The sequence below is a fragment of the Drosophila rhopaloa genome, unplaced genomic scaffold, assembly GCF_018152115.1.
Source record: "Drosophila rhopaloa isolate 14029-0021.01 unplaced genomic scaffold, ASM1815211v1 contig_3, whole genome shotgun sequence".
Taxonomy (NCBI): domain Eukaryota; kingdom Metazoa; phylum Arthropoda; class Insecta; order Diptera; family Drosophilidae; genus Drosophila; species Drosophila rhopaloa.
This window is the reverse complement of record NW_025335123.1, coordinates 19629268-19653799: the sequence shown is the minus strand read 5'-3', so window position 1 is coordinate 19653799 and position 24532 is coordinate 19629268. Positions and strand designations below refer to the sequence as shown.

General features: G+C 39.0%; 2 protein-coding genes across 21 annotated transcripts in view; one reads left to right on the top strand and one right to left on the bottom strand.

Moving 5' to 3' along the window:
* On the top strand, positions 1-7418 carry LOC108050044. The gene is made up of 5 exons (XM_017131530.1): positions 1-105; positions 1980-2560; positions 2911-3370; positions 4158-4557; positions 5576-7418. Exons 1-5 carry the CDS (start codon positions 51-53, stop codon positions 7089-7091), a joined length of 3012 nt encoding a protein of 1003 aa, XP_016987019.1. The 5' UTR covers positions 1-50; the 3' UTR covers positions 7092-7418.
* A 2777-nt stretch (positions 7419-10195) lies between these two features.
* Positions 10196-24532, bottom strand: part of LOC108049958 (potassium voltage-gated channel protein Shaker) — a 149210-nt gene continuing 134873 nt past the window's right edge. For 11 of the 20 annotated variants that reach the window (XM_017131376.2, XM_017131377.2, XM_017131378.2 and 8 more), the window contains one exon: positions 16478-24210. In XM_017131376.2, coding sequence (XP_016986865.1) covers positions 23759-24210 — 452 coding nt within the window. In that variant the 3' untranslated portion in view covers positions 16478-23758. Of the gene's footprint in view, positions 13173-13628; positions 13956-14100; positions 14292-16477; positions 24211-24532 lie in introns of those variants that run through there. The other 9 variants (XM_017131380.2, XM_017131372.2, XM_017131389.2 and 6 more) reach the window with 4 other exon arrangements.

Below are 24532 nucleotides of genomic sequence, written 5' to 3'. Positions count from 1 at the left end.
ATGAAGATCGTTGTAGAACAAGCAAACTACGAGCTGCGATCGAAATCAGCATGTTGAGTGCTAGCTATATATTTCTGGTGCTGCTGACATGCCTCACGGCAAATGGTGAGTATACGCCCCGTGGGCTCCATTAACTAATTGCCAGCCGGCGGCGCGAGACATTAACTAATTTACTTAGTGCTCGACTCGTATTTGCTTTTAACAAGTGTCTGTATATGTATTTGCATGTATGTATATCGCTGTATGTGGGTGGTGCGGTGATTGTGTCAATTGAGAAGACGATCAACGAACCACTTCACTGCGTTGATTGCACAATGGTCCACAGAGCAGCTTTTCAAAGGGGCACATATGCTGTGTTTGCACAAAGAAAAATAATGTCCAAAATGGGTCATTCTTTTTTATGAAAATCCGTATAGATTGCAAAGATTCAATTGCACGAGAAGAACTAAGGTTCAAATTAGGTTACAAAACTAAAGCTGTCGTATACGTAATTTTTACTCGCCATGAATCGATTTTATCTAAATAAATAGACATTGTGTATCCTCTTTAAAACAAAAAACAGAAGTTATTTTCCTTAAACTATTTTGGTCGACTTGCACAGGTTTCTAAATTCATTTATAAATTATATATTCTTTTGGCATTTATAACAGCCATTTTCTTACATTATTTAAATTAATTTCCTATCGTTTTTACTGTGTACATTTCCATGAAGACAAGTGTCTGATTGTCTGTATTGTGAAGGTAAATCCAATAAAGCAAAGAGCTTCCAAGATTAGTTTACCCTTGAGCTGAGCCATGAATTGAAGAGCTGAGGATCTTGTAATTATTTATTTATGTTTATTAATAAATTTATAAGGGAACTGCTTTTTAAAAGCAAGGACAGAGATAGTTAACATTTTTCTAAGGGATTCCAAAGCGAAACAAGGTTCATGTTTTTTAGTCTTGAATTTTATCCCGGATTTTCTTTAGATCAACTTTTACATTTCGTCAGAACATTTTATATATCTGAGGTGCTCTGAACTGTATGGGCATTGTAAGTAAAGTCCTTAGAAGTCTCGTATTTATGGCTAAGGTTCGGTTCCTGTACAGCCAGTACTTTAGCATTTTTGCATTTGCAAAATACACTTTTTATTGATTTCTATAAAGAAATAAATCGCACTATTTCCCCATTTCCTTTCCTGGACATTAGAAGCTCGTTTTGTGGACGACGCGTGTTGACAACTTTGGGCAGTGGGCTTGGTTATTGCTTTTAGTTTTGGTTTCAGTTTCGGCTTTAAGGTATTTAGGTGTTTTAAAAACGCAATCACGCTTCGGCGATTTATCATACAAACTCGCACACGAACAGCGGAGTTATGTCATCCGCATGCCGTGCGTTTCGAATCGAATCGTTCGAATGTTTGGCGAAGTGCACGAGGAAAACGTAAGACGGAAAATTAAAATTAAAATTAAAATAATTCACGCGTTGTCATTGGAAAGAAATTTTAAATAGTTTGTCACCACCTTGCCTTGTTATATCAGTAATTTGGGCTGGGCTTAATTGGTTAAACCCTAGAAAATGGGTAAACCTTAGGTATATCAATGCAATACCTATATTAAATAGCTCTATATCAATTAGAAAGAATTTCTGTTTGGACTTTTTTTTATTGAATTATAGATATACCTCGCGTTGAGCAATTTTTCAATTTTTTTTTTCATGATAGATAAATTCTTTTTATACAATGAAGTAGGATCTCTTACTTTGTTGTTTCCAAGAAAGCTTTTAGATGCATTGATTCAAAGCATATTTGGTTGATAGATTTATGATTATATATAGCTGGGAGGAGCTAATGGAAATCCCAAAATCCAATTAAATCCAATGTATCAATCGGCAAACGTGCTCGCCATGCAAAGAATCGTATTTATTGAATTTATTTGAATTTTATTACTGATATCCCACTGATTCACATTTGACTGCCTGTTTTGTTTTTGGACATTTATAGCTGTCGCCCAGGAAGTGTCCACATTGTCGAGCTCAGCGCCCTCGCCATCGAATTTCGCGGAGCTTTCGCAGGCTGTTGAGGATTCGCTGGTGGACTATGAGGAGCACCAGAAGGAGCGACTGCGTCAGGGCCACCGATCCCGCAGGGCCGTGAAACGGGTTTGCTATGGCGAACTGGGCTGCTTCGAGGACTCCGGCCCGTTTGCCTATCTGGAGATGCTGCCCTCGCCGCCGGAGGAGATCAACACCAAGTTCTATTTCTACTCCACCCGCCAGCGATCCGATCGTCCGCTGATGGAGCTGTCCTTCCTGAACATGACCAATGCCTTCCGCGGCAAACGGGAGGCGGAGGTGGGCGGTCCTTCTTCTGGTTCACCCGAGGGCAGTGGCAGGTCGTCCAGTTCTGGACAGATCGCCCAGAACGCCACCTTCAGCACGGAGCGTCCAAAGAAACCGGCCCAGCCCTCCATCGATGATCTCGAGGGATTCGATGAGCTGTCCGTGCGGGTCATCGTCCATGGCTTCGGCTCCGCCTGTCCGCATGTGTGGATCTACGAGATGAAAACGGCCCTCATGGCGGTGGTGAGTAGAGGAGTAATACCAGAGTTATATTGCTAAACTGCAGTTAAAACTATTTAAACTAGATTGCATTCATGTAGGCTGACTTGTGTTGGAAACCTAGACAACATTGTTTTATTTATGACTACCTCTTTTCCTTACCTAAGTATTGATATTTATTCACCTTGATCATTAAAAAATAAATAAAATTTTTTTTTTTTATTTCAAATCTTGAAGCTTAATTATGCACCTAAGTAATTATTTCAGCCACTAACTTTTACCTTTACTATAAGCTTTCCTAACCCTGACTATAACCCATTTCTCATGTGTTATTATTCGTTATATATGAATGCATATATAAATAATTTCTTCAGGAGGACTGCATTGTGATCTGCGTGGACTGGGAGAATGGAGCCACCTTTCCGAATTACGTTCGAGCGGCGGCCAATACGCGTTTGGTGGGCAAGCAGCTGGCCATGTTGCTCAGGAACCTGCAGCAGCACAAGGGCCTCGACCTGATGCGCACCCATGTGATTGGATTCAGTTTGGGGGCTCATGTGTCCGGCTTTGCCGGCGCCGAGCTGCCCGGACTTTCGCGGATCACTGGTCTGGATCCGGCGGGTCCACTGTTCGAGGCCCAGCACCCGAAGGTGCGACTGGACAGCAGCGATGCGGAGTTCGTGGACGTGATCCACTCGAACGGGGAGAACCTGATCCTGGGCGGACTGGGCTCCTGGCAGCCCATGGGCCACGTGGACTACTATCCGAACGGAGGACGCGTCCAAACGGGCTGCTCCAATCTTTTCGTCGGCGCCGTCACCGATTTTATATGGTGTAAGTCGACTTTGGGCTTTAACTTGAATATTCTAATGATATGGCTAAGCAAATATCCACGCAGAAACATAAATTCATTTAATATGATTTTGCATTTTAGACCTATTACAACTTTTTCAATTACTTTAATTCTCAAGCTTTTTTAATTGATATTAAGATATCAGAGAAAACTATTAATCATACACGTTCACAATTTTGTTTAATCCCAAACTACAAGTTTTGACGTAACTTTTTATGTAGCTGAACTACTAGAGGTGTATGGGTTTGATTATAGGTCCTCGTGCGAAATAATAAATATATGTAGTAGACTATATATCCATTTACTTTTCTGGTCTCTAGAAGTTTTTTAATCAAATACAGCATTTCGAATATTTGTTTCAATTAAATATTTTTTTATTTTTAATGCAATAAAAACTTAATTTATATAGAGTTTTAGCTTTTTTTAAGTCTTATTAAGCCAACAGTTTTTCTCGGAATTTTGAAAGAACAACAAACTCTACATTTCGACATTTAATTTTATGTAGCAGAGGTGGTCTGAGGGGTATGGGAATCGTTCCTAGGTCCTTGTACGATTCATTCATACAAGGGCCTAGGTTCAGTACCTGTACCCGGCCACCTTAGCATTTTGCCATTTTTGTATTACTTTTTTTTCTTCTTGGAGATTAATTTGTCTTAATTTACCATTATTCTCAAATCATACTAACTTTATAATGTACTCATAAAAGTTTACTTGGCCTGATTAGTTATTTTCTGTGTGCTAATTCTATTATTTCCGCATTTTCCACAGCTGCCCAGGCTGCAGAGGATGAGGAGGGACGTTCTCTGTGCAATCATAGACGGGCCTACAAGTTCTTCATCGACTCGGTGGCACCGCGCTGCCTTTTTCCCGCCTTTCCCTGCGGCAGCTACGACGACTTCCTCAAGGGCCGATGCTTCCCGTGTGCCCAGGATGACGAGGACCTGGCCGAGGGTGTTCCCCGGTGCGGCAACATGGGCTACTACGCCGATCGATCCACGGGCAGGGGTCAGCTGTATCTGCTGACCCGCGAGGAGGAGCCCTTCTGCGCCCACCAGTTCCAGCTGCAGATCTTTAACTCCTTCAATGACCTGCCACTGCGCACTATAGGTCGGCTGGAGGCGATCCTCGAAGGAGATGGCGGTCTCAATGAGACCTTCGAGATATCAGAGTGAGTGGAATCTTATAGAAACCTAAACGGAATCGGGGGTGTCCCGGAAAACTACTAAAATTCAACGAGCCATTTTCATTTGTACTTATATTTGTTATAGTTTAGATCCTCAGGTGCACAAAACAGTATTTCTTTTGACTGTTAGAACAAAACAGCCCTTTCATGCACATTCTTTAGGTCCAAAATCCGGAAAATTCAGATCAATTTTACGGTTTTTTAATCAAAGCCCTGGGAAATCGTGGTCGTATGTTGGAATGTCATACCTTGTTGAATTCGTTATAAAATTTTCAATCAAGCTGCATTCACTAAAAATTTTGCAAAAAAAGATGGGGGTACCCCTTAGGAAAAATATTTTTGAAAAAAACCGGAAAATTAAGCTCAATTTTACGGTTTTTTAATCAAAGCCCTGGGAAATAATTGTCGAATGTTGGAATGTCATACCTTGTCGAATTCGTTACAAAATTTCCAATCGATTGATGAACCCAGCTCAAAAATTTTTTTTTTGTTAAAATTTCGCAATATATCATGGTGAAAAATGGTTAAAAAAAGGTAAAAAAAAAATTTTTCAAATCGGCCTGAAATCGATAGTTTAGATCCTCAGCTGAACAAAACAGTATTTCTTTTGGCTGTGCGTTGTTTTTTGGACCTTTTAGAGCAGAAAAGCCCTTCTATTTTAGAAAAAAAATTAATTTTTGATGTGTTCACAAACAGAAAAAAATCAACATTAGTTCCAATTTTTTAATTAAAGCCCTGAGAAATAATGGTCAGAATTCGTTATTAAATGTATAATCCATCGGCATTCGCAGCTGAAATATATATTTTTTAATGTTTGCAAAAAAGCCTTAGGAAATATTTTTATGTATTTTTAGGGTTATTATGTCATGATAGTCACGTCTTGAAAATGTATATTCTGACTTGAGCATATGGTTCGTGGAAATTAAAATAATTTTAATTTAGTGTTCCTGTGATATTTACCTGAAAGTACATTCAAATAACCCCCTACTTCTTTCCCCATTAGGAAGGACGATGCGGAGTTCTTCGCTGGGGACATAGTGTCCAAGATAATCGTGCCGCATCCGGCCCTGGGATTCCCCACCACGCTGAGCCTGCACTACAAGTCGTACAGCGGGTGGCTGAGCAAGGGGCTGCCCCACTGGGACATCGACAAGGTGGTGCTGACCGACAGCTTTGGCCGGAGCCACTCCCTGTGCCGCCCCTCCACGAAGCTGAGCAGCGGCAGTCCGGTGCGCCTGCGCCTGCAGGCGGGCAACTGTGAGCTGGACAACCAGGAGGACTACGGGGCCTACACCACCCAGCCGCCGGCTGCACCACCAGCTGGTGGACCGACAATATCACCGCCCACCGAGTTGCCCACCGATTCCAGTCCCCAGGAGTCGGGCCACTTGGCGGCCTCCGTGGACGGCGTGGATGGCGTGGAGACGGTGAAACAGCGCAAGGACATCTTCAATCTGGGCACCAGCTTCAAGTTGGCCCGCAATCAGACCTATCCCCTGGATCAGGGCGACGAGCTGCCCTGGCAGCCCATTCTGGTGGGCAATTCGCTGGACAACGAGACGGCCGAGGCGGCGGCGGCGGCGGAGTCCAGTCGCAGTCTCTCGGACTCGGCGGTCGCCGGCGAGATCTTCGAGCCCGTGCTCAAGGATCGCAGGCTGGCCGTGAATAGGGGGCGAAATCTGCAGGACTATGGCACCACGGAGAGTCCGGAGATTGTGGAGCCGGTCCTGAAGGCCACCACGCCGCGTGTTAAGCAGGGCAAGGATCTGGATTTGTCGGAGAGCGAGGTGGTGGCCGGAATGGTCACCACATTGGGCGCCATCAGTTCCGCCGTTACGGCGGGCTCCTCGCACATTCCGGCCAAGACGATGACGCAGGTGGGCACAGGACGATCCCCGGATCCGGATGAGCCGCAAACGGTGCAGCTGCTGCCATTCCGGTTGGGCGAACTCCTGCAGCGGGCGGAGCGGTATGCCCGCGAGACCCTGCTGCCACTCATATCCGTGCAGGCGCCGCGCTTCTTTGGCTTCAATGTGACGCCCCACGATCGGGGCATCGCCGGTCCAGGGGAATCGCGAAAGCCGCGCTACATTCCGCGCTACGAGGAGTCGGCCTTCCTGAATGCCAGTTCCCCGAGGAGGCGATCGCAGAAGGCCGCCCGTCGATCGGCCGTGCAGCAGAGGAACCTCTTCCGGCTGATGCGATCGCGATCTAGGGGTCAGGAGGAGGAAAGGGAGTCGGAGGAGCAAGTGCAGCAGCAGGATCAGCAGGAGGGACAGCCGCAGGAGCAGCAGAACGAGGTCAACTACTACACCAATGTGCTGCAGTCGGAGTCGCGGTCCATGCGACCCGAAACACCAGAGTACCGACCCGTGTTTATCGATCTGCCCACCTACAAGCCGCAAACTGCTGCTTCCGCTTCGGCTTCGGCTGCCGCTTCCGTTTCCGCTTCCGTTTCCACTTCCGTTTCCGTTTCGAGGGCCCGAAGGCGTGGCAGATCCCCCAAGCTGCTTCCCTGATATTCACTTATTCACATATCTCAGCTGTCCCGCCATCGGGGATGAACACTTTGTGATATGCACACCAGATCGTGGCTATGGCACAGCTCCAAAACTACAATCCCAATCCCAATCCCAATCCTAAGCCCCATTCACATTCACATTTACTACATCCATCCTCACACTGTAAATATCCGAATCGAGCAAGCAAAGATATATAATGAAATGGAATTTCAAATCGTGGACCGTTGCGTAGAATAAGACATTGAATGTAAGATTCTGAATGTGAGAAACATAGTTGTTAAGATAAAACCTACAGTCGAGGGTCTCGACTTTAAGATACCAGTATATAATGTTTGGTTTTCATTTTGGGAGGATTAACGCTATGAAAATTGGCCGGAAAATCTTGGGAATCTTCCACAGCTTGTTAGTTTTCGATTTAATATTTCGTTTGAATACTAATATTATCTAAAGAGGTAATAAATATTAAAAGATGTAGATATTTCAACTTAATCTTACCTATTCGGTTAAAAGAATACTGCTTGCGAAAGCAATAATCTGTTGTTAACAGCGATCAACTGCTTGCCTACATATCTGTTAACTTTCATCGGCTCACAATAGATACGTATTTGGGCACTGCTTACTTGCTTAAATTCAAAATATAATGAAACCCGTTTTTGTTTTTTAATTTTCCTTTTAGCATAATTTATTTTATATACTTTCCATTTAATTTGTTTTATGTTCATAAAGTAACGTGTGTCTGCCTCTGTCTGTGTGAATGTGTGTATGTTTGTATGTGTGTGTGTGTTGAGCATGTGTTTCTTGATTTTATATATATTTTATTATTCACTTTAATTTGTTCATTTGTAAGCTGCTTTGATTTGAGATCCAATCTGATTTGTTTAAATTTACAATGATTGTAAAAATTGATTTTGGGCCACCCAAGGAGGCGACCTGGGTTTTAGGTTTTATCCTTTGCTTTAAATTTATCGAAAGTCAAACGGTAGATTTTGTGCTTGCTCGCCTTGTTTGTTTGTTTGTTTGTTGCTTATTGTGGTTTTGGTGTTGTTTCTCCATGTGTGTTTGTTCTGTGTTTGTTTGCTTTTGTCTTGCTTCCTAGCTGTGTGTTTTTTTATCTTTATCTGTTTTTTGGTTTCGCTTTCTCTCGTATTTAATATATAATAATCATTTTTTGTTTTGTTTTTTTTTTTTTGGTTTAACTATTTATAAAACATTTCATTTTAGAATCTTAACAACATATATATATATATATAATATATACATATATATATTATATATTTTATAATTGCTGCGGCGTTTTTCTGTTATAATTTTATTTACTTAAGTGTTATTTATGTATACGTTTAATATGTAAATTTGTTTAGCATTAATTCATAAGTAGTTTTTCCATATGCCCATCTCTTTTGTTGTTGCTGCTATTTTGTTATTATTGTTGTACGCATAATTTACATGGAGTGACTACCGCTTTCGTAATGCTAACTCTTTCCCAGCTCAACCTTCTCTACTTGGCTCCTTTCCGTCCATATCCCCTCTATATCCTTCCACGTCCTTCCATATCCTTTCCATCCTTTATCTTCACCTCCTGCCTCCTACTTGATCTGGGCCTAATACGTTGCTCTCTGTGTGTGGGTGTGTGGTATTATCTAGGCATAGTTATCATAATTTTACTTGCATTTACTTTTATTGTTGTATTTCGCATGCTTGAGCTAAATATATTTTTGTTTGGTAGTTGCACTTTTATTGAATCGAAATGAAGACTCGGAATGGAATCGAAATCGAAATTGAGAATGAAGACTGATTTGATTTGATTTGATTAGATTTGATTTGAACTGAGTGATGGTCTGGAACTAGCACGCATATATATCCAACTGATTGATCAGTCTCTGGCTGTATATATGTGTGATAGTCCTGCGGCTTGTGTGTCTATATATATTTTTTAAATCTTTTCTTTTTATTTTTATTCCAGTCTTTGTTTTTATTCATTTTATTCGCTTCTCCTCCGGCTTCTCTGTCCACCTCATCGATCCTGAAACGAGCAACGAAAGAATCTGTGATTCCTGGAATTGGGCGGGGTATAAGGGGCTCTACTTGGGTGTCTACTTAGGGGAGGGGATTTACTGGAAGGGGCAAGCTGGACTTAGCTGGAAAGTAGCTAGACTCTGCAGACTGTACTTGATCCTAGGCATTACTTTTGTTATAATTTAGCATAGTTCTCTCTTCATTTCACTTCTCCTTCCGCTTTCTAATACCCTTAATTATTTTGGCAAGTTATCTTTACTTTGTTAATAGTTTTTTTTTGTGTCTTTTTTTTGTGGTTTTTGTGACTCTTGTTTTTGGTTTATATCACTTTTAGTTGTAGTCTGGCCAAGTTGGTTCATCTCCTCCTTCTGCCCTCTGTGTATCCTTTCTATCGTTCCTATGCTGCGGTCTCTCTGCTTTTTTTTTTCGTTTTCAATAGTAAGCTTTTTTTCTTAGCGATTTATCTTTTTGTTTAATATTAGTTTGTAAATTACGCTTATAAAAAAAAAAATTATTTTGAATTTGGTTTTTCCGTTTGCATGACTTGAAGACGATATGTTTTTAATTGTATTATTATTTTTATGTCTATATAGAGATTATTGTGTAATTATCGTAGTTAATATTAAGAATATTTTATATGCAATCTTGTGGTATTTTGTTATTGCTCATTGGTTGTGTCTAATCGATTGGCCGACCGAGAACTTCTCAACGAATCGAACGAACTAAAACCAAACTGAATCAGGACGCAGGTCCGTGAATCCATAAATCCATAAATCCATAAATCCGTAATTCCGTAAATCCGCTAATGATATAATGCTAATGGATATGGCCGGGACATTGACATGAGTGCGCGGCACGTACAAAATATGGGCTGTGGATATCGGGGATAATTCAAGTTTTCCTGCTAGTATATACAGATATATATATAGGGCCGATCTGAGTATATATATGTCTGAGTGTGTGTATTCGTGTGTGTGGTGCAAGCGGGTGTGTGTCTTTAAGGCCAAATCAAGTATACGTAAGAATGTCTTTCGGTTCTAGTTGATTCTTCCTCTCTTTCCCTTTTTATTCTCTGCCTCTTTTCATCTTCTCCCACTTTCTTCTTCATCGACGCCCTCTCTTTCTCTTTCTCATTCGCTATCGCTATCGCTTTCTTTTTCGCTTTCGTTTGCTGTGTGCGTGTGGACGGTTTTCAAAGCTGTAAATTGATTCGATTTATTTAACGTTTTTTTCTCTCCTTCTTTTTTTTTGCTTGATTTTCCCGTTTTTTTCGGTTTTTTCTTTTTTTGTTTTTACATATTTACAGATTGCTTCGGTATAAATATTGGTTTAAATTCTTCTTAATTACAACAAGCAGCAAATCAATAAAAACATTTTATTCAGTCGCATATCTAACAAAAAACATATTTATATATATCTCCATATATATATAAATATCATATATGTGTGTATGTATATATGCCTGCGTTAGCTTAGTTCTCGGCTTGGTATTCCCCATTTTTATCATCGTCGTTATCGTTATCGTATTCCCCACTTCCCAATCTTCCGTTTTGTGAGATGTTTCTTCTGTGGTCCAAAGTAATTTGTGGCTCATCTTCTTTGTCTTTGTCTTCGTCTTCGTCTGATTCTCCTCCCTCTGTTTCGATTTTTGTATTTCTTTTTTGGTTAGCAAGAGCAGTAGAAGCAAAGCTTTGTAGGTAGGATTCTAGGTATAGAGAAATTTAGATATGGCTTCGATCGATCGATTTGCACGCTAACATTCGGCACTATGCACTGCACAGTGAAGCAGTGGAAGCAGTTCATACGTATTTGTATCTTATGTTGTAAAGAATTGATATATCGAATGCGCATGCAAATTGAAATTGATAATTTTGGTTTTACCTCTTACGATTTTCCTATCTGGTTTTATATATTTTTTTGGTGTTTTTTTTTTTTTCGTTTGTCTTTTCTAGGAGTTTGACAAAAGTTGAAGTCGCTAGATTGAATGTTTTCAAATGAGAAGATTTCGATTGTTTTCAAATCACAAAAATCAGGAAGACAGCGAATCAAGTTACAACTCATGAACATGTTTGTGTGAGAGCTATTAGATCCTAAAGCTTCTGTATCTGTATTTATGTTTTGTGCAGGCGAGTGGAGACAAAAGAAAGACACAATTTTTATGCAACAGTTCTGGGCAATATTGGATATACGAATATCTCTCAAGTTGAGGTCAGAATATCGAAGCTGTTACTGTTGTCTCTCTAATGAAGGAAGACAAACTAAACTAAACTAAGCTAAACTAAACTAAAACTATAAAAACTGTACTAAACTAAACGAAAGCAGGTCCATGCACGTGTGCATCACAAGGGTCTCTATAAGAGATCATAGCTAGTACTGGATGAGCCAGGATTCCCCTACAGGTCTCATATAAAATTTGCTATTTTTTTATTGATACATTTTTTTTGGTTGTTTCCTAAATGGAAAGATCAGCGTGTGGTACCTTGGGTTTCTTCTAGTTTTTGTTCTTTTAGCGTTCTCTGTGTTTTTGTAGTGGCTGTTTTCGGTTGTCTGTATTTGCTAAGTTTAATTATTGTTTTTGTATCGTTAGCAGCTTTCCTTATTTTTGGTTTTAGGTTCGTTTTTGTATTCCCTTTAGTTAGCTATGATTTTGGTTTTTTGGTTGGTTTTTGTTTGGTTTTTGGTTTTTTTTGTTGTTTAATATTTATTTTATGTCTATGTCTATTTGTTCAGCTTCAGCTCTGACTTACTTATTTACAAAATAGCAGTTTTAGTTTAGTTTATGTATATTTAATTATATATGTAAATGTATGTATATATTTAATATATATTTATTTATATATAATCTTTGTATTACTCATTCTTTAAACTTAACGGCAGTTTTGATGTTTTTAGCATTATCATGTGTGTCTATGTGTATGGCTGTGTCTGTTGTGTCAACAAAATATAGAAACAGTGCTCGGACTAGACTTCTTATACACGTTGATGACTATCAGTGAGCATTAACAATCGGACAAAGTTATACAATAATTAACAATTTTGGCTTAAGGGCTATAACAAAGCTCCGAAACATTTATAAACTCAATTTTCTATGTCCAATTGATTGCCCTTTTAAATAAACAACAGTTTCAATCAAGTTTAAGACATTTGGTTAAACATTGCTTTCAAAGTTTATTGGGTTATACAAAAAATTTCTGAAAACATTCCCGTTTGAAAACCGTTAAGGTTTTATTCAATAGGACTATATTTAAGCCAGAGCACTGCTTTAACGACGACGGGCCGTCGTTTCATATATTTTTCTTCTTGTTTGCCTTGCCTTTAGTTTGCATTTAGCTTTTCCGTTTCCGCTTTTTGTTGCTGTTGTTGTTTCGTTTTTTTTTTGGTTTAGTTTGTTTTACTAATATTCTGACTAATATATAATTAATAGAGCATAATTTAAAGTTGAAAATAAAATTAGCAGATATTGTATGTTGTTTGTTTTGTTTGTTTTTGTCTGGTTGTTGTTGTTCTTTGTTTTTGTTTAGCTAGCTTCTAAAGAAAGGAAGAAACTCCAATTAGATTAGTCTACTAAGATAATTCGATTTTTGTTTTGTTTGTTTTTTTTTTGTTTTTTGGTTTTATCTGTTTTGTTTTGTTGTTGTTAACGATTGTTAGTTGTTAATTGCTAAATTTGAACATAGGTATCAAGTAGAGTTTTCTTTTTTTCTTTGAGTGTGTGTGGACTTGTGTGTGTGTGTGGAGGGTGTGTGTATCTTCGGTGTGGAGATTACCAGAAGGAAAATGAAAGGAGAAACAAGGAAAACCCCTATAGAAAGCCAGTCCATATTTGACTCTTTTTGGTGTCTACGAATACTCTAATTCAAGCTGAGTGAACTGGCACTGTGTGTGTGTTGTGTCTGTGTACATTTGCTGTTTAATTTACAACTACGCTGCTTACTAATTATTATAATTATAATTTAATTGTATTTATTAATAAAATTCTAAATTAGACTGCTTTTGATGACGTTTCTGGCATCCAACGTAGCATTTCACTGCGCAAATTTCGTCCATTTTCCATTTGTTTGACTGTAAAACAAATTCAAAGTAGAATGATAAAGAAAGTGACTCAAAGGATCAAATGTTGCCTATTAATAAAACTGCGATCGATTTAATAAAGGTGTAACTATGATAAACAAGCTGTTCAAGATGACTTTTTTTGTACTACGATTTTAGAGGATATTACAATAATATTAAACATTTTTTAAACATTTTAATTTATATGACTAGTTCTATGGACTTTGCCAATACATATATTTTACACTACTACATTTCGATAACTAATGGAAATTTTATAAATAATAATTAAATAATTTTTTTAAGACGATATAAATGCAGTTATACAAATTTTCAATTGCCAAAGGACTTGGCGCCCACCAAGGGACCAACATGTGAGAAGTATATGGCGCCCAACGAGGGACCAACATGTGAGAAGTATATGGCGCCCAACGAGGGACTTTGTTCATACTCACGCAATATACTCACCTAGTAGTCAGACGTCGGTCTCAATACTGACGGCCATCGCGTTATTGTGCCTTAACTGTAAACTATTTGTGCTCCGTAGGCCGTTCTGGCCCAGCTGCTGCTGCTGCGCCTGCGTCATCTGCTGGCCGTGTGGCGACTGCGACTGCTGCTGCAGCTGCAGTTGAAGCTGGAGCTGCTGCTTCTCGAAGGACTGCTGCGTCCTGAGAAACGGCACCATATGGCGGCCCGTGTGATCAGTCAGACCTGGCGTGGTTGCATCAATGCCATCATCCAAATCCATGATGTCCGACGACGATTCGGAGAGTGAGGATTTCTTCAAATGTTGACCTATATCCGGGGTCGTGGATCAGATACAACGATTAGAAAGGGGCACTAAAATGGGTTGCTCAGAGTGGGCGGGATTCAGGGATTGGGGGATATTTTCTTTTTTTTTTTGGGATTTTTCTTAACCGCTAGTAGTAGTAGTATGTACCTAGTGCACCAGGTAAATATGAACAACTTGTAACGTGGTTGAAATTTTGGCTCTGCATCTCCTCCTGATCCGTTTCGCGGTGATAGAAGTAATTGAAATTACTGACGATAACCGGTACCGGCAGTGCGATTGTCAGCACACCAGCGATCACGCACAAAGAGCCGACAATTTTGCCCCAGAAGCCGACGGGCCTGGATGCATTTTTGTTGAATGCATTCGTTTGTTTAATGGCAATATTTGTGGATTCGATTCATGTTTGTCAATGGTCATTGTCGTTGGGTGTGTTCGAGTTCGAATTGGTTTGAATATTTAAATCGTTTTTAAATATGCAAATTCGTTTCAAAGTCAATTGAATTTGGTGTGTTTTGTTGGTTTTTTGATTTGATTTGGTATTGGTATGAAGAAGAACGTAGAAGAAGAACGCAGTATGTAAATCAGGTGGTAAGAAAACAAACAAATAGAAATAAGTTATAAGTTTTGATATATTCGATATACTATTCTAGATAGCGGCTTAGATTCCGGGCCCCCGAGCTCGTGGCTCCGGGTCCAACTAAAGTGTTAAAAACTTGTTAAGAACGCAAAAGATAATAACGTGTCACAACAGATACAAATGGGTTATATAAACGAAGCGATACGAGATAGATATATTAGTGGATGGCTGGAGGCGTTCGAGTAAGTATCCGTGGGTGGGGAGGCGGGTGGGGAAAGCGATAACTGAACTCAAGGTAAAGCAAAAATCAAAACTAAATGCTCAACTAGGTATCGGTATTGGTATAAGTATAGGACTAGGTATTGTTTATGTTATTAGTATTCGTATAAGTATTCGTATGCAAACATCGAAAGCAATTCGTTGGCGGCAACCATAATCGGTTACAAAAACCAACTAAGGGTGGGATGGGTGGTAACTATAAACTCAAATCAAAACCAAAGTCAAAATCGTTAAATGAAGTACAAAAAACAAGATGATTACTTATAAATATAGATAGATGGGTGGATAGCAGGGCTGGTTTGGCTAACAAAAAACCGAAGCGTACTTATTGCCAAATGGAATAAACAAAATGTGCCGGCGTTTGGCGTCGTCGCTGTTAAACTTGACATAAATGATAGATACATAGATAGAGAGATGTGTGTGGAAAAACCAAAGCAAATCGAACCGATCGATCCTCGCCAATCCCGATTCCGATCTGGTTAGGGATCGACATAGATAATCGGTATAGCAAAAGGTCATCCTTTGCCGACTGCTTCGGCACACACACACACGCGGAGGTGGGAGGGAGACACATAGCAAGAGCGACTGATCCTTGGATGTCTTCTTCTGTCGCTTCTTCTGGGGAGTCTGTTACTCGTTCTTCTCTTCCAATTCTTCTTCTCCATCGTCTTCGTGTGGAGCTTCGTGCTCTTCTCTTCTCCTTTCTGTTCTGGATCGTCTGTGTAGACTGTCTGACTGTGTGTTTTGAACTGACTGTACTTTGGGTTTTGATTTGACTGTACTTTGAATGCATGATTCTTCGGTTCGATTCTTATTTCGATTGTGTGTGTGTGTGTGTCATGATAGTGTGCGTGTGCGTAATATTTTTTTATTTTTCCGCGTTGATGAAAATGGCAAATGGCTGATGACGAATGGGAGGGGAGGGGTTGAATGCTGCTCGGCAATTTCCCTGAACTAACAGCAAAGTTACCGTGCAGTGTTTTTTTGGGCGTGTTTTTATAAATGTGTTCGTTATATAGAGATTAGGTATAGGTAAGCGATCGTAATTAGGCAAAGAGTAGTTGCTGATATAATGCTCATTCGAGTACTCGATTCAAGGAACGAAATCAAAATCAAAGCGAGAGAAAAAACGTGTTCAAAGTGAGTATAAAAGCCAAAAAAGATTCGATTCAACTCTTTATTTGGTGTATGCATTCCTGTGTGATTGTGTGTGTGTGTGTGTTTTCCGTGTCTGTGTTTGGGTGTGTGGCTTGTGGGTTGTGAAGATATAGTAGGGTAGCAAGTAAGTTGTATTTATGCAAATGTGCTAAGCGTGCGCCCTTGTGTTTTTGGTTTTTTTTTTTGTTTTGTTTTGCTATGCGTTTGCTTTTGCGTATTGTTTTTCTTTGCTTTTGATTTGGGATTGCTTTGCTTTTGCGTTTTTTGTTTGCTTTGATTTGCTTTGCTTGGATTCGAATTTGCTGGCAGATTGCGCTTGACGCGATCTGATTCTGGTACTGTCGCGATCTCAACATCGATTTTCGATTTATTCGATTTCGATTGGATACAGCAACTGATTGCACATGCACCGGAATCGGGAAGCACAGGGAAACGGGACTTAGGAGCAGAAGCAGGAGCCGCACAGCCTCAGCATTTTGAGAGCTGTTAGATCTTCCTAGTTGTTCGTTGTTGTTCTAGACGCTGATGTTGCTGCTGCTGCAGTTGTTGCTGCTGCGGCAGTTGCTGCTACTGCTGCAGTTGCTTCTGCTGCTGCTGCTGGTTGCGATAGCGGTAATGATATAGCGATAACGGTAACGTAACGGTAACGGTAACGATATAGCAGGATAGCGCAGGAGCGTCGGCTGAGCAGGTGCAGGCGCAGGCGGCTGAGCGCTGAAGCGATTCTTACAGTTTTACATTCGGCGCAGGGGGGAGAACGTAAGCAAAAGTTTACAAAATATTCCATGTACGATTATCATTATTATGGTCAATGCTTATACGTAAATCGATATGTGTATATATATATATATATAGCGTAGATCCGAGGGCATAGGCAAAATCAAAATGGAGGCGGAGGCATACACAAAAACGAATACGAATAGTTAAATTCAAAGTCATAATCAAAATCAAAACATAAAAAGATAGAGAGTCATGGGAAAAAACCGACTGAGACTTTGCGTTTTCTTAGGGAACGATAGAAATTTTCATAGATTTTTATATATATAATATTAAAGGGTATCGTTAATGAGACGTAGACAGAGGGGGATAACCGGGCGGAGGGGGGTTTTTGGAGAGAGGTCTCGAGGGTTTTTGCACTCACCATTCGTTGGTTTAGCATCGCTTTGACTGCCGGGCCGGATTTAACCTGTTTGGACTTCAACTTTCCAAGATTTTCAGTAAGTTGCATGGATATTCTTTTTTAAATATTTCTTTTGTTCACTCTTTTTGTCGCAGTTTTATGAACGAGTCTGCGATAGTGTGTGTGTGTGCTCACGGAGATATGTGTATGCTTTTATTTTTGGGGAGTGATGGGAGGTGGGCAATATAGCTAAACTACGCTAGGAAATGTCTGCAATGGAATGTGCTACTGGCATGACATTTTCGCATATATATTTTATATATGTATATATTTACTATAGATATACTGGGGTATGACTGGTGTTTGTGTGTGTGTGAGGGTTGTCTGTCTGCGTGTTCAAAAAAGAGGGGAGGTGCCAAGCCCCCCTTTTCGGGCCAAGGGTCTGGACTTAAAGCTAAAGGAACTAGAGCCAAAGCTTACAATTACGATAACTGTAGGAATAACGATAGTGACTAACTAGTTATAATGCCACCCCCTTCAAAGAAGTCTACCCAAAAAATTACTTAGATAGGAGTACGAACACAAAGCAAATACTACCAGCTAGTCTAAAATGAGGTAAAAAGGGGCTTTTCGGGAGAAGTCGGTTGGGTTTTTTGGATGGTGGTAGATTACAGCTAGAATTGTTCGAATGAATTCGAATTGCGGCATTGCTTGCGTTTATTGGGTTAATGATTTCTTGGAAATTTATTTATTTTTTATTTTTATTGAATAACGATTATAAAACATTTCATTTTTAATCTTAACAACATTTCCATTTTTTTTTTGTTTTGTTTTCATTTTGCGTTCTCTTGTTTCTTTTGGTTTAATTTGTGTGTGAGTTTCGGTTTTTTTTGTAATATCTTATTGGGCGTAATACTAGATTTTGGATTTTGTTCTATGGGTATTATTTCGCCTGTCATTCGCATTCGAATTTGTATTATTAGTTATCATTCATCTGCTTTGATTTGCTTGTTTAGGACTGGTTTTGTTGTTTGGTTCTGTATTATTGTTATTGTTTTAAAGTTAGGCTGATGCTCTATTTTTCGAGTTCGGGTTGAGTTCTCCAAATTGAAAGTTCGATTCGATTCAGTTCTGTCCGGTCCGGTCCGGTTCGGTTGTATTGTGTAGTGTTATGTCTTGAACTTCTAACTAAACCTAAACTTATTTATTGGTATGTTGAATCAAGGCCAAATTAGAATTAAAAATCAATTAATTAAAATGTTTTGGTTTTGTTTTTGGTTTTTAAGTGTACGTTTTTTTTTAAATCTCTATTTGCAGTCTTTGTCCTTAATAGAAATTGGTTTTCTTTTTCTTTATTTTTGAAGCATTGAGAAGATTTTGAAAGATTTTTTATTTTTGTTTCCTTTTGTCGGTTTATGTTTTGATTTACTCGTATATAGCATATGGTAAATGTGTATTGTTTCATCATAATCCGTACAATCAAAATGTTTTTCAATATTTTTATATATATTTTTTTCTTTACGTATGTGTGTTAAAATTTTTTTTCGTTAGGTTTGCAATTAAATTTAATGGAAAACTTGAAAAGATTGTTTTTGGTTTGAATTGAACTGGAGAAGTCGAAGTCGAGTGTTTGTTGTGGCGTGTTAGTGTTATATTCGAAAATAATTATGCATTAATAAGTTAGACTTTTCCTTTGAGTTATTCGTGGTTATCATAACTTAGTTCTTGCTTTACAACGATATGTTTGCTTCTTCATCATCATATTCTTCTTGTCTGGATTTCCATTCACTAATGTATCGTCCTAAGTTTTTTTGTTTAACGCATTTCGCTTTTGGGTTAAAGTAGGCTAGACTAGAGTTGAGTTGAGTAGAGCGTAGAGTTGAGTAGATCATAGTTCAAGCATACGAAAGTAATACAAAAACCGAATGAAATGCGCTTTCAGCTCCTAAGTCGTGTTTGTGAGTGTGTATCTATATGTGGGTGTTTCTAATCGGCTAGCATTGATCGACTGATTGACTGATTACTGATTGGATAACTCAACAACTGCAGCTGGGTGATTGATATGCCATAGACGAGATTTGGGTTGAGCTCACACAAGTTACGTTAATCAAAAACAAATAAAATATTTACAATTCAGTATTTATCGCTATTTTCATTTTTGAGCGCCAGCTAATACAATTACAGTACGAACTAAGGATACAGAACTATCGGTTTTGCTTCAGACTAGATCCTAGATCGAAAGGGATACGGTTTCCGATTCCATTTCGACTCGACTAACTACGGATCTACGCCAAAATACAAATACAAAAAATATATATAATATATATGGAACGGAACGGAGCGAATCGGAATGGAATGAGACGGATAAGATACATAAGTCGATTAGCGAGTATTATTTACAAGGCGGATGGTGGGAGAGAGGGGGGTTGGGGCACAGGAGACTGTGCGAAATTGAAATAAAAAACGGTTCGAAAAACTTTTGTCAATTTATTTGCTTCGAAATCGCTTCTTTATTGTGGGTTCGGATCGGATCGGATTGGATCAGCATGGGGCTCCGTTTTCTCTTAATCTTCTCACTGTTCGTTCATCTTGTGTATTTAGTATTTCTTTGGTATGTTCAAGGTTCTTGTTTTCGTATTTTAGTCGGCGCTTAGTCTGCGGATAGCTAGCTTGTAATTCGGTTGCAGCATATGCATATGTCTAGATATATGCTACATGCTATATGTATTGTATATGTATATGCTGTGTTTATGTACAATTTGAAATTGTTTAGAATTTTACTTGTGTACTTAGCTCAATTTAATTACATTAAATTTTTTGTTCATTTCGAATTAATTGTAATTTATTTAAACATATAATAACATTTCTTTTGCTGAACACATTTATTCCAAAATTTTTCTGTTTTTTTTTCATGTTTTTATAATTTCAGTTTTTTGTAAGCTTTCATAGGTAAATATTAACACGATTTTTATTTTCTGATTTCTCCGCTTTATTTGTGGTTTTTGTTTTGTGTTTTTTTTTTGTTGTTCTTTAATTATAGTGGCTTATTTTGTGATTAAATCAAAGTCTTAAGATGTAGGACACAAAATATGAACGTATAATTGTAATAATAAAATTAAAATAAAATTCTAAATTCTGCTATACATCGGTAATTCTTAGACTCATTTACAGTTATGTTTGCTAAATTTATTCATTTGTCTAGATTAAGGCTAGGAAAAAAAAACAACCTTACTTTACACTCGGCTCTTTGTATCTGCTAGCTGGTTTCATTTTTCCATTTTCATGTATTGGTATCTTTTATCTTTTATCTGCTATCTGGTATCTTGAATATATGAAGCTAAAATCATCTCCTCTGACCGATCTAAAACATAAAATCTAATCTTAAGTAAGCGGTTTTCTTTTCGTTATGCTTCATTTCCCTCTCCTCAATCCTCATTCGTTTTTGGTGTTTTGCAAGTTTCATCGTCATCGTCTGGACCATTATCTATATCTTTATCTTCTCTAATGCTTATTCATCTCATAAATCTTTGCCTTCTTACAGATACAAAGACTAAGTACAGTACAATTAACTGACATTTGAAAGTGTTATTCATTTATTACTTATACTCATTAGTTTTATTGGGTTTATCGTAAGCTTTTGTTTTGTTTTTTATTTTTTTTGTACAAAATAGCATTTGCAAGATGTAGTTGTATCTGGAGAGTATTTACAGCAGTTAGCAGCCACAGTGGGAATACCCTATTTTCTTTGGGTTTTGGGTATTGAGTATTTACACACGTATCGTTCGACCCTTTATATCTGGCCTCCACTGTGGCACCTTGGAAACGTTGCATTATTGTTCGCTTTAAGCTGTTCTCCACTGAATTGCCAGGGGTTGCGGGGGCGTGGGAACAAACGGGGAAGGGGGCTTGCTCTACTGATCAGGGGCTGAGGTAGAGGGGATCGATATGTCGGCCAGCGCACAATGTTCCTTAAGGCACTTGCTCTGCTCTGCTCCTCCGGATCTTTGGTTGGCTTCGGACTCTGCAACCCCCTCTTACTCTCCATCCCTGGCCGCGTCAGCCCCCCTCCCATATCTATGTGTGTGTTTTAGTGCGCGCGTGTGTGTGTGTGTGTGTGTGTGCGTGGACGGTTTTCGAAGCTTTTTAAAATTTACACTTGAATGATCATCGATATCTTGTTGCCATTGCTATTAATCAATTTACATCGGCAAGAGCAACCCTTCGTATATACAGGTCTCCTCCTCTATATATATATATAATATATATTCATCTATGCAGTTTGGTATACACATACACACACATAAATATATATTTCCATATTACAATATATAATTGTGTAGTTTCTCTTTTATTATACATTTAATGCAAAAGTTGAATTCGCATAATTCAGTCAACGATTTCTTGGTTTTATTATTTATTTTTGCAACTACCTTTTTCTGTAAAATTCGAGGGGTGTGGGTATTTATTTCGGGGTGGTGATAGTGTAGTGACCAACCCCTGCAATTCAGTCGAAGAAATCATAGCTGGAGAGCCCCATTGTTTAGTTGAACTTTTACCATTTGTTAGCTTTGGTTTTTGGTTGTTTTTCTTTTCATTTTTTTGCGGTATATAGTTTGCTTTCATTACAAAAATCATAAGAGCGTTTTCTGTTTTGTTGTATATCTTGTCGCCATTTTTGGTTTGCTTGTGATTTTATTGTGATTGAGCGAATCTGTGACTGGGGAATACGAGCAATCCGTTGGATGTTTTGACTAATGTTCGGTCTTTGAGTTTAATTGCAGTCGTTTCGCCTTTACTTTTTAGCACTGGCTCTGCAGCATTCGTATTATTTACGTTAGTTGTTTCGCTTTTGCTTTTAGTTGAATATTTGTACTTTTTATTTCGTTTTTATTCGGGGGTGGGGGGATCGAAGCAGAAGATATAGCTGATATGGGTTCAGTTAGTCGGTAGAGAGGTGGATAGGTTAGTAGTTTGTGGGGTGGGTCATAGGTCATAGGCGGAGGGTATAGATTTCTCTTAAGCTTTAGTCAAAAAACAAAGGGTCTTCTTGAGAATGCCACGAACGATATTGTTTAGGTTATACACATAATACATCTATCACATATATGTGTGTATATGCTTAGTTGGTTAGTTCAGTTATTCAGTAGTTCAGTTAGATGGTTAGTTGTCTAAGTTTTTGTTACACGATAGTATTTCCTGTTACATTTATAAGCACATATTGCCTCGGGTTTCTCTTGATGACTATACAAGTTGGATTCGGTTTTTAGTTAAATATTACGGCAGTTTTACTATACTTTCTTGTAATGTGTGTTTCGGTGACTGAGTGTAAATCGTAAATCTGCTTTGATGTACATATACATATTTATTTTTCAGCTGGTTAAAGGGACATCCCTCGACATCATAGACTGCTTTCTCTGTGCTGGGTTCCATCACTCGGATCATACTCATGTCCTTTCAATCGGAGTTCTTAAAGCTTTTCTTCTCTGCATTCTTGCTAAAATAATGGCGTGTGTGCTTAATGATTTATTGCATTATTTACAGTTTCCGTTTGCAGCTGCAGTGTGATCGGGTTGTTATTCAGCTTTCGGTTGTTAAAAATTTGATTTAAATTCTGCCTTCACTTCTTCGATGTTTATGCTGTTGCTTTTGTATCTCTCCTCTGTTTATCATTGTTATTTGTCAATGCTTTTTAGTTTGGATTATGCCATGCTACTCGTATTTATTGGTACTCCCTTACTCATTCATTTTTTTGCTTTTTGTTTGTTTTGGTTTGGATTTGTTTTTCGGTTTTTGTGTTGTTTATCTTTAAATGTATAATTTAATTAAATTAATTTTAAATTAATTTAAGTTTAAATTTAGATTTAATTTAATTTAGCAATAGATTAAATTTGTTTTGTTATTTGTTCTACTTAAATTAAATATAAACAGCTTTTGTAGTCGTTTCTGGCATCCAACGTAACTCCTGTCAAGGCCAAATTTATACCACGCAACGTCTTTTGCACTGATTAATGCGTTATACATATATCATATATAGATCATACATACGGTAATACATACAGAGGGATCGAGACGTAGGCAAAGGTTTAGGTTTAGGATTAGGTTTATACGTAAACATAGGCAAACATATGTATCGCGTAGGTAGAAGAGCGCGCCACGTGGAGAGAAAAGAGAGAAAAAGTTATGTTCTAATCAAATCGTAATTCAATTCAGTTCAATTTAATTGATCGGACGTTCGCACTGCACAGAGAATAGCTGTGTTTGATTTAAAAAAAAAATATTTGATCGCGTATTGTCTGCAATATGATATTTGAGATATTTAAATACAAGTGACTGACCTTTTATAATTTGGTCGTTTTGCAACGAAATCTTTGAAATATTTCGAAAATTCGACAAGTGATTCAAATTAAAGTCTTTTCACTGATCGGCATCTATTACGGTCAGTGCGAACGATCCGTTTTAGAATTTTGCATTGTGCTTGTGGCATTTTGCAACACTTAATCCTAGTTACGCTCTACGGCTCAAGGTGCACGGGTTTCGGTGGAGGGTGTTGGGGTGGGGGGGTTAGAGAAATGAGTGTGCCAGAGCAAGATAGAGATAGAGAGTGTGATAAAAGTGGGAGTGGAGGGGTCTGTGCAGCAAGCGAGTGGCGTTATCCAACACTTACCCAGTAGTCAAACGTCGGTCTCGATACTAACGGCCAGGGCATTATTGTGCCTCATGGTGAGGCCGCTGCTGCCGCTGCCGCTCGTTGCCGCTGCTGCACTTGCGTTTATTGTGTGGGACTGTTGCTGCTGCAGCAGCTGCTGCTGCTGCTGTTGCTGCTGTTGCTGCTGCTTGAAGCCGTTCTGCTGTTGCTGCTGCTGCTGATGCTGGTACAAATGCGTCTGCGTCAGCTGCTGCAGTGGATGCTGCAACTGCTTGTCGATCGACATTGACATTGAGGATGCAACCTGTTGCTGCGGCTGTTGTTGCTGCTGCTGCTGCTGGGCTCCCAAAAATGGAGCAACCGCACTGCGTCCAGGATGTGTGTCTGTCAATCCCGGCGTGGACTCGACACCATCGTCCAAATCCATCATATCCGATGAGGACTCGGACAACGATGATTTCTTCATGTGTTGACCTACTTGGTGGTTTGTATGCATTTAGTGTGTTTTGTCGCAGTGTATATCACGCGTTGGCAGACAGAGCGTGTGTGTGTGTGTGTTTATATATGAGGTGTGTACGTGAGTTTGATTGGGGGATTCACACGATGTCAGGAATGCAGGAGCGGAGTTTTGGATGGATTGGTTCGAGTTTGATTTGAATTTGGTTTTTTTGGGTTTATTGTTGGGTTTTTGGGGAATTATTTGTGTGGAGGTCACGTTTCGATATTCGAATTGGCCATAAAATTGACGGAATAAAGAGAGAAACAAAAAGAAGAGAGAGAGAAGAGAGAAAGAGGAGAT

What these genes read in the sequence shown, in the direction of transcription:
- LOC108050044 (XM_017131530.1), top strand. Translation starts at nt 51, where the DNA reads ATGTTGAGTGCTAGCTATATATTTCTGGTGCTGCTGACATGCCTCACG. An exon ending in CGTCACCGATTTTATATGGT is followed by an intron (nt 3,371 to 4,157) that starts GTAAGTCGACTT and finishes CATTTTCCACAG; the next exon opens with CTGCCCAGGCTGCAGAGGAT. An exon ending in GAGACCTTCGAGATATCAGA is followed by an intron (nt 4,558 to 5,575) that starts GTGAGTGGAATC and finishes TTTCCCCATTAG; the next exon opens with GAAGGACGATGCGGAGTTCT.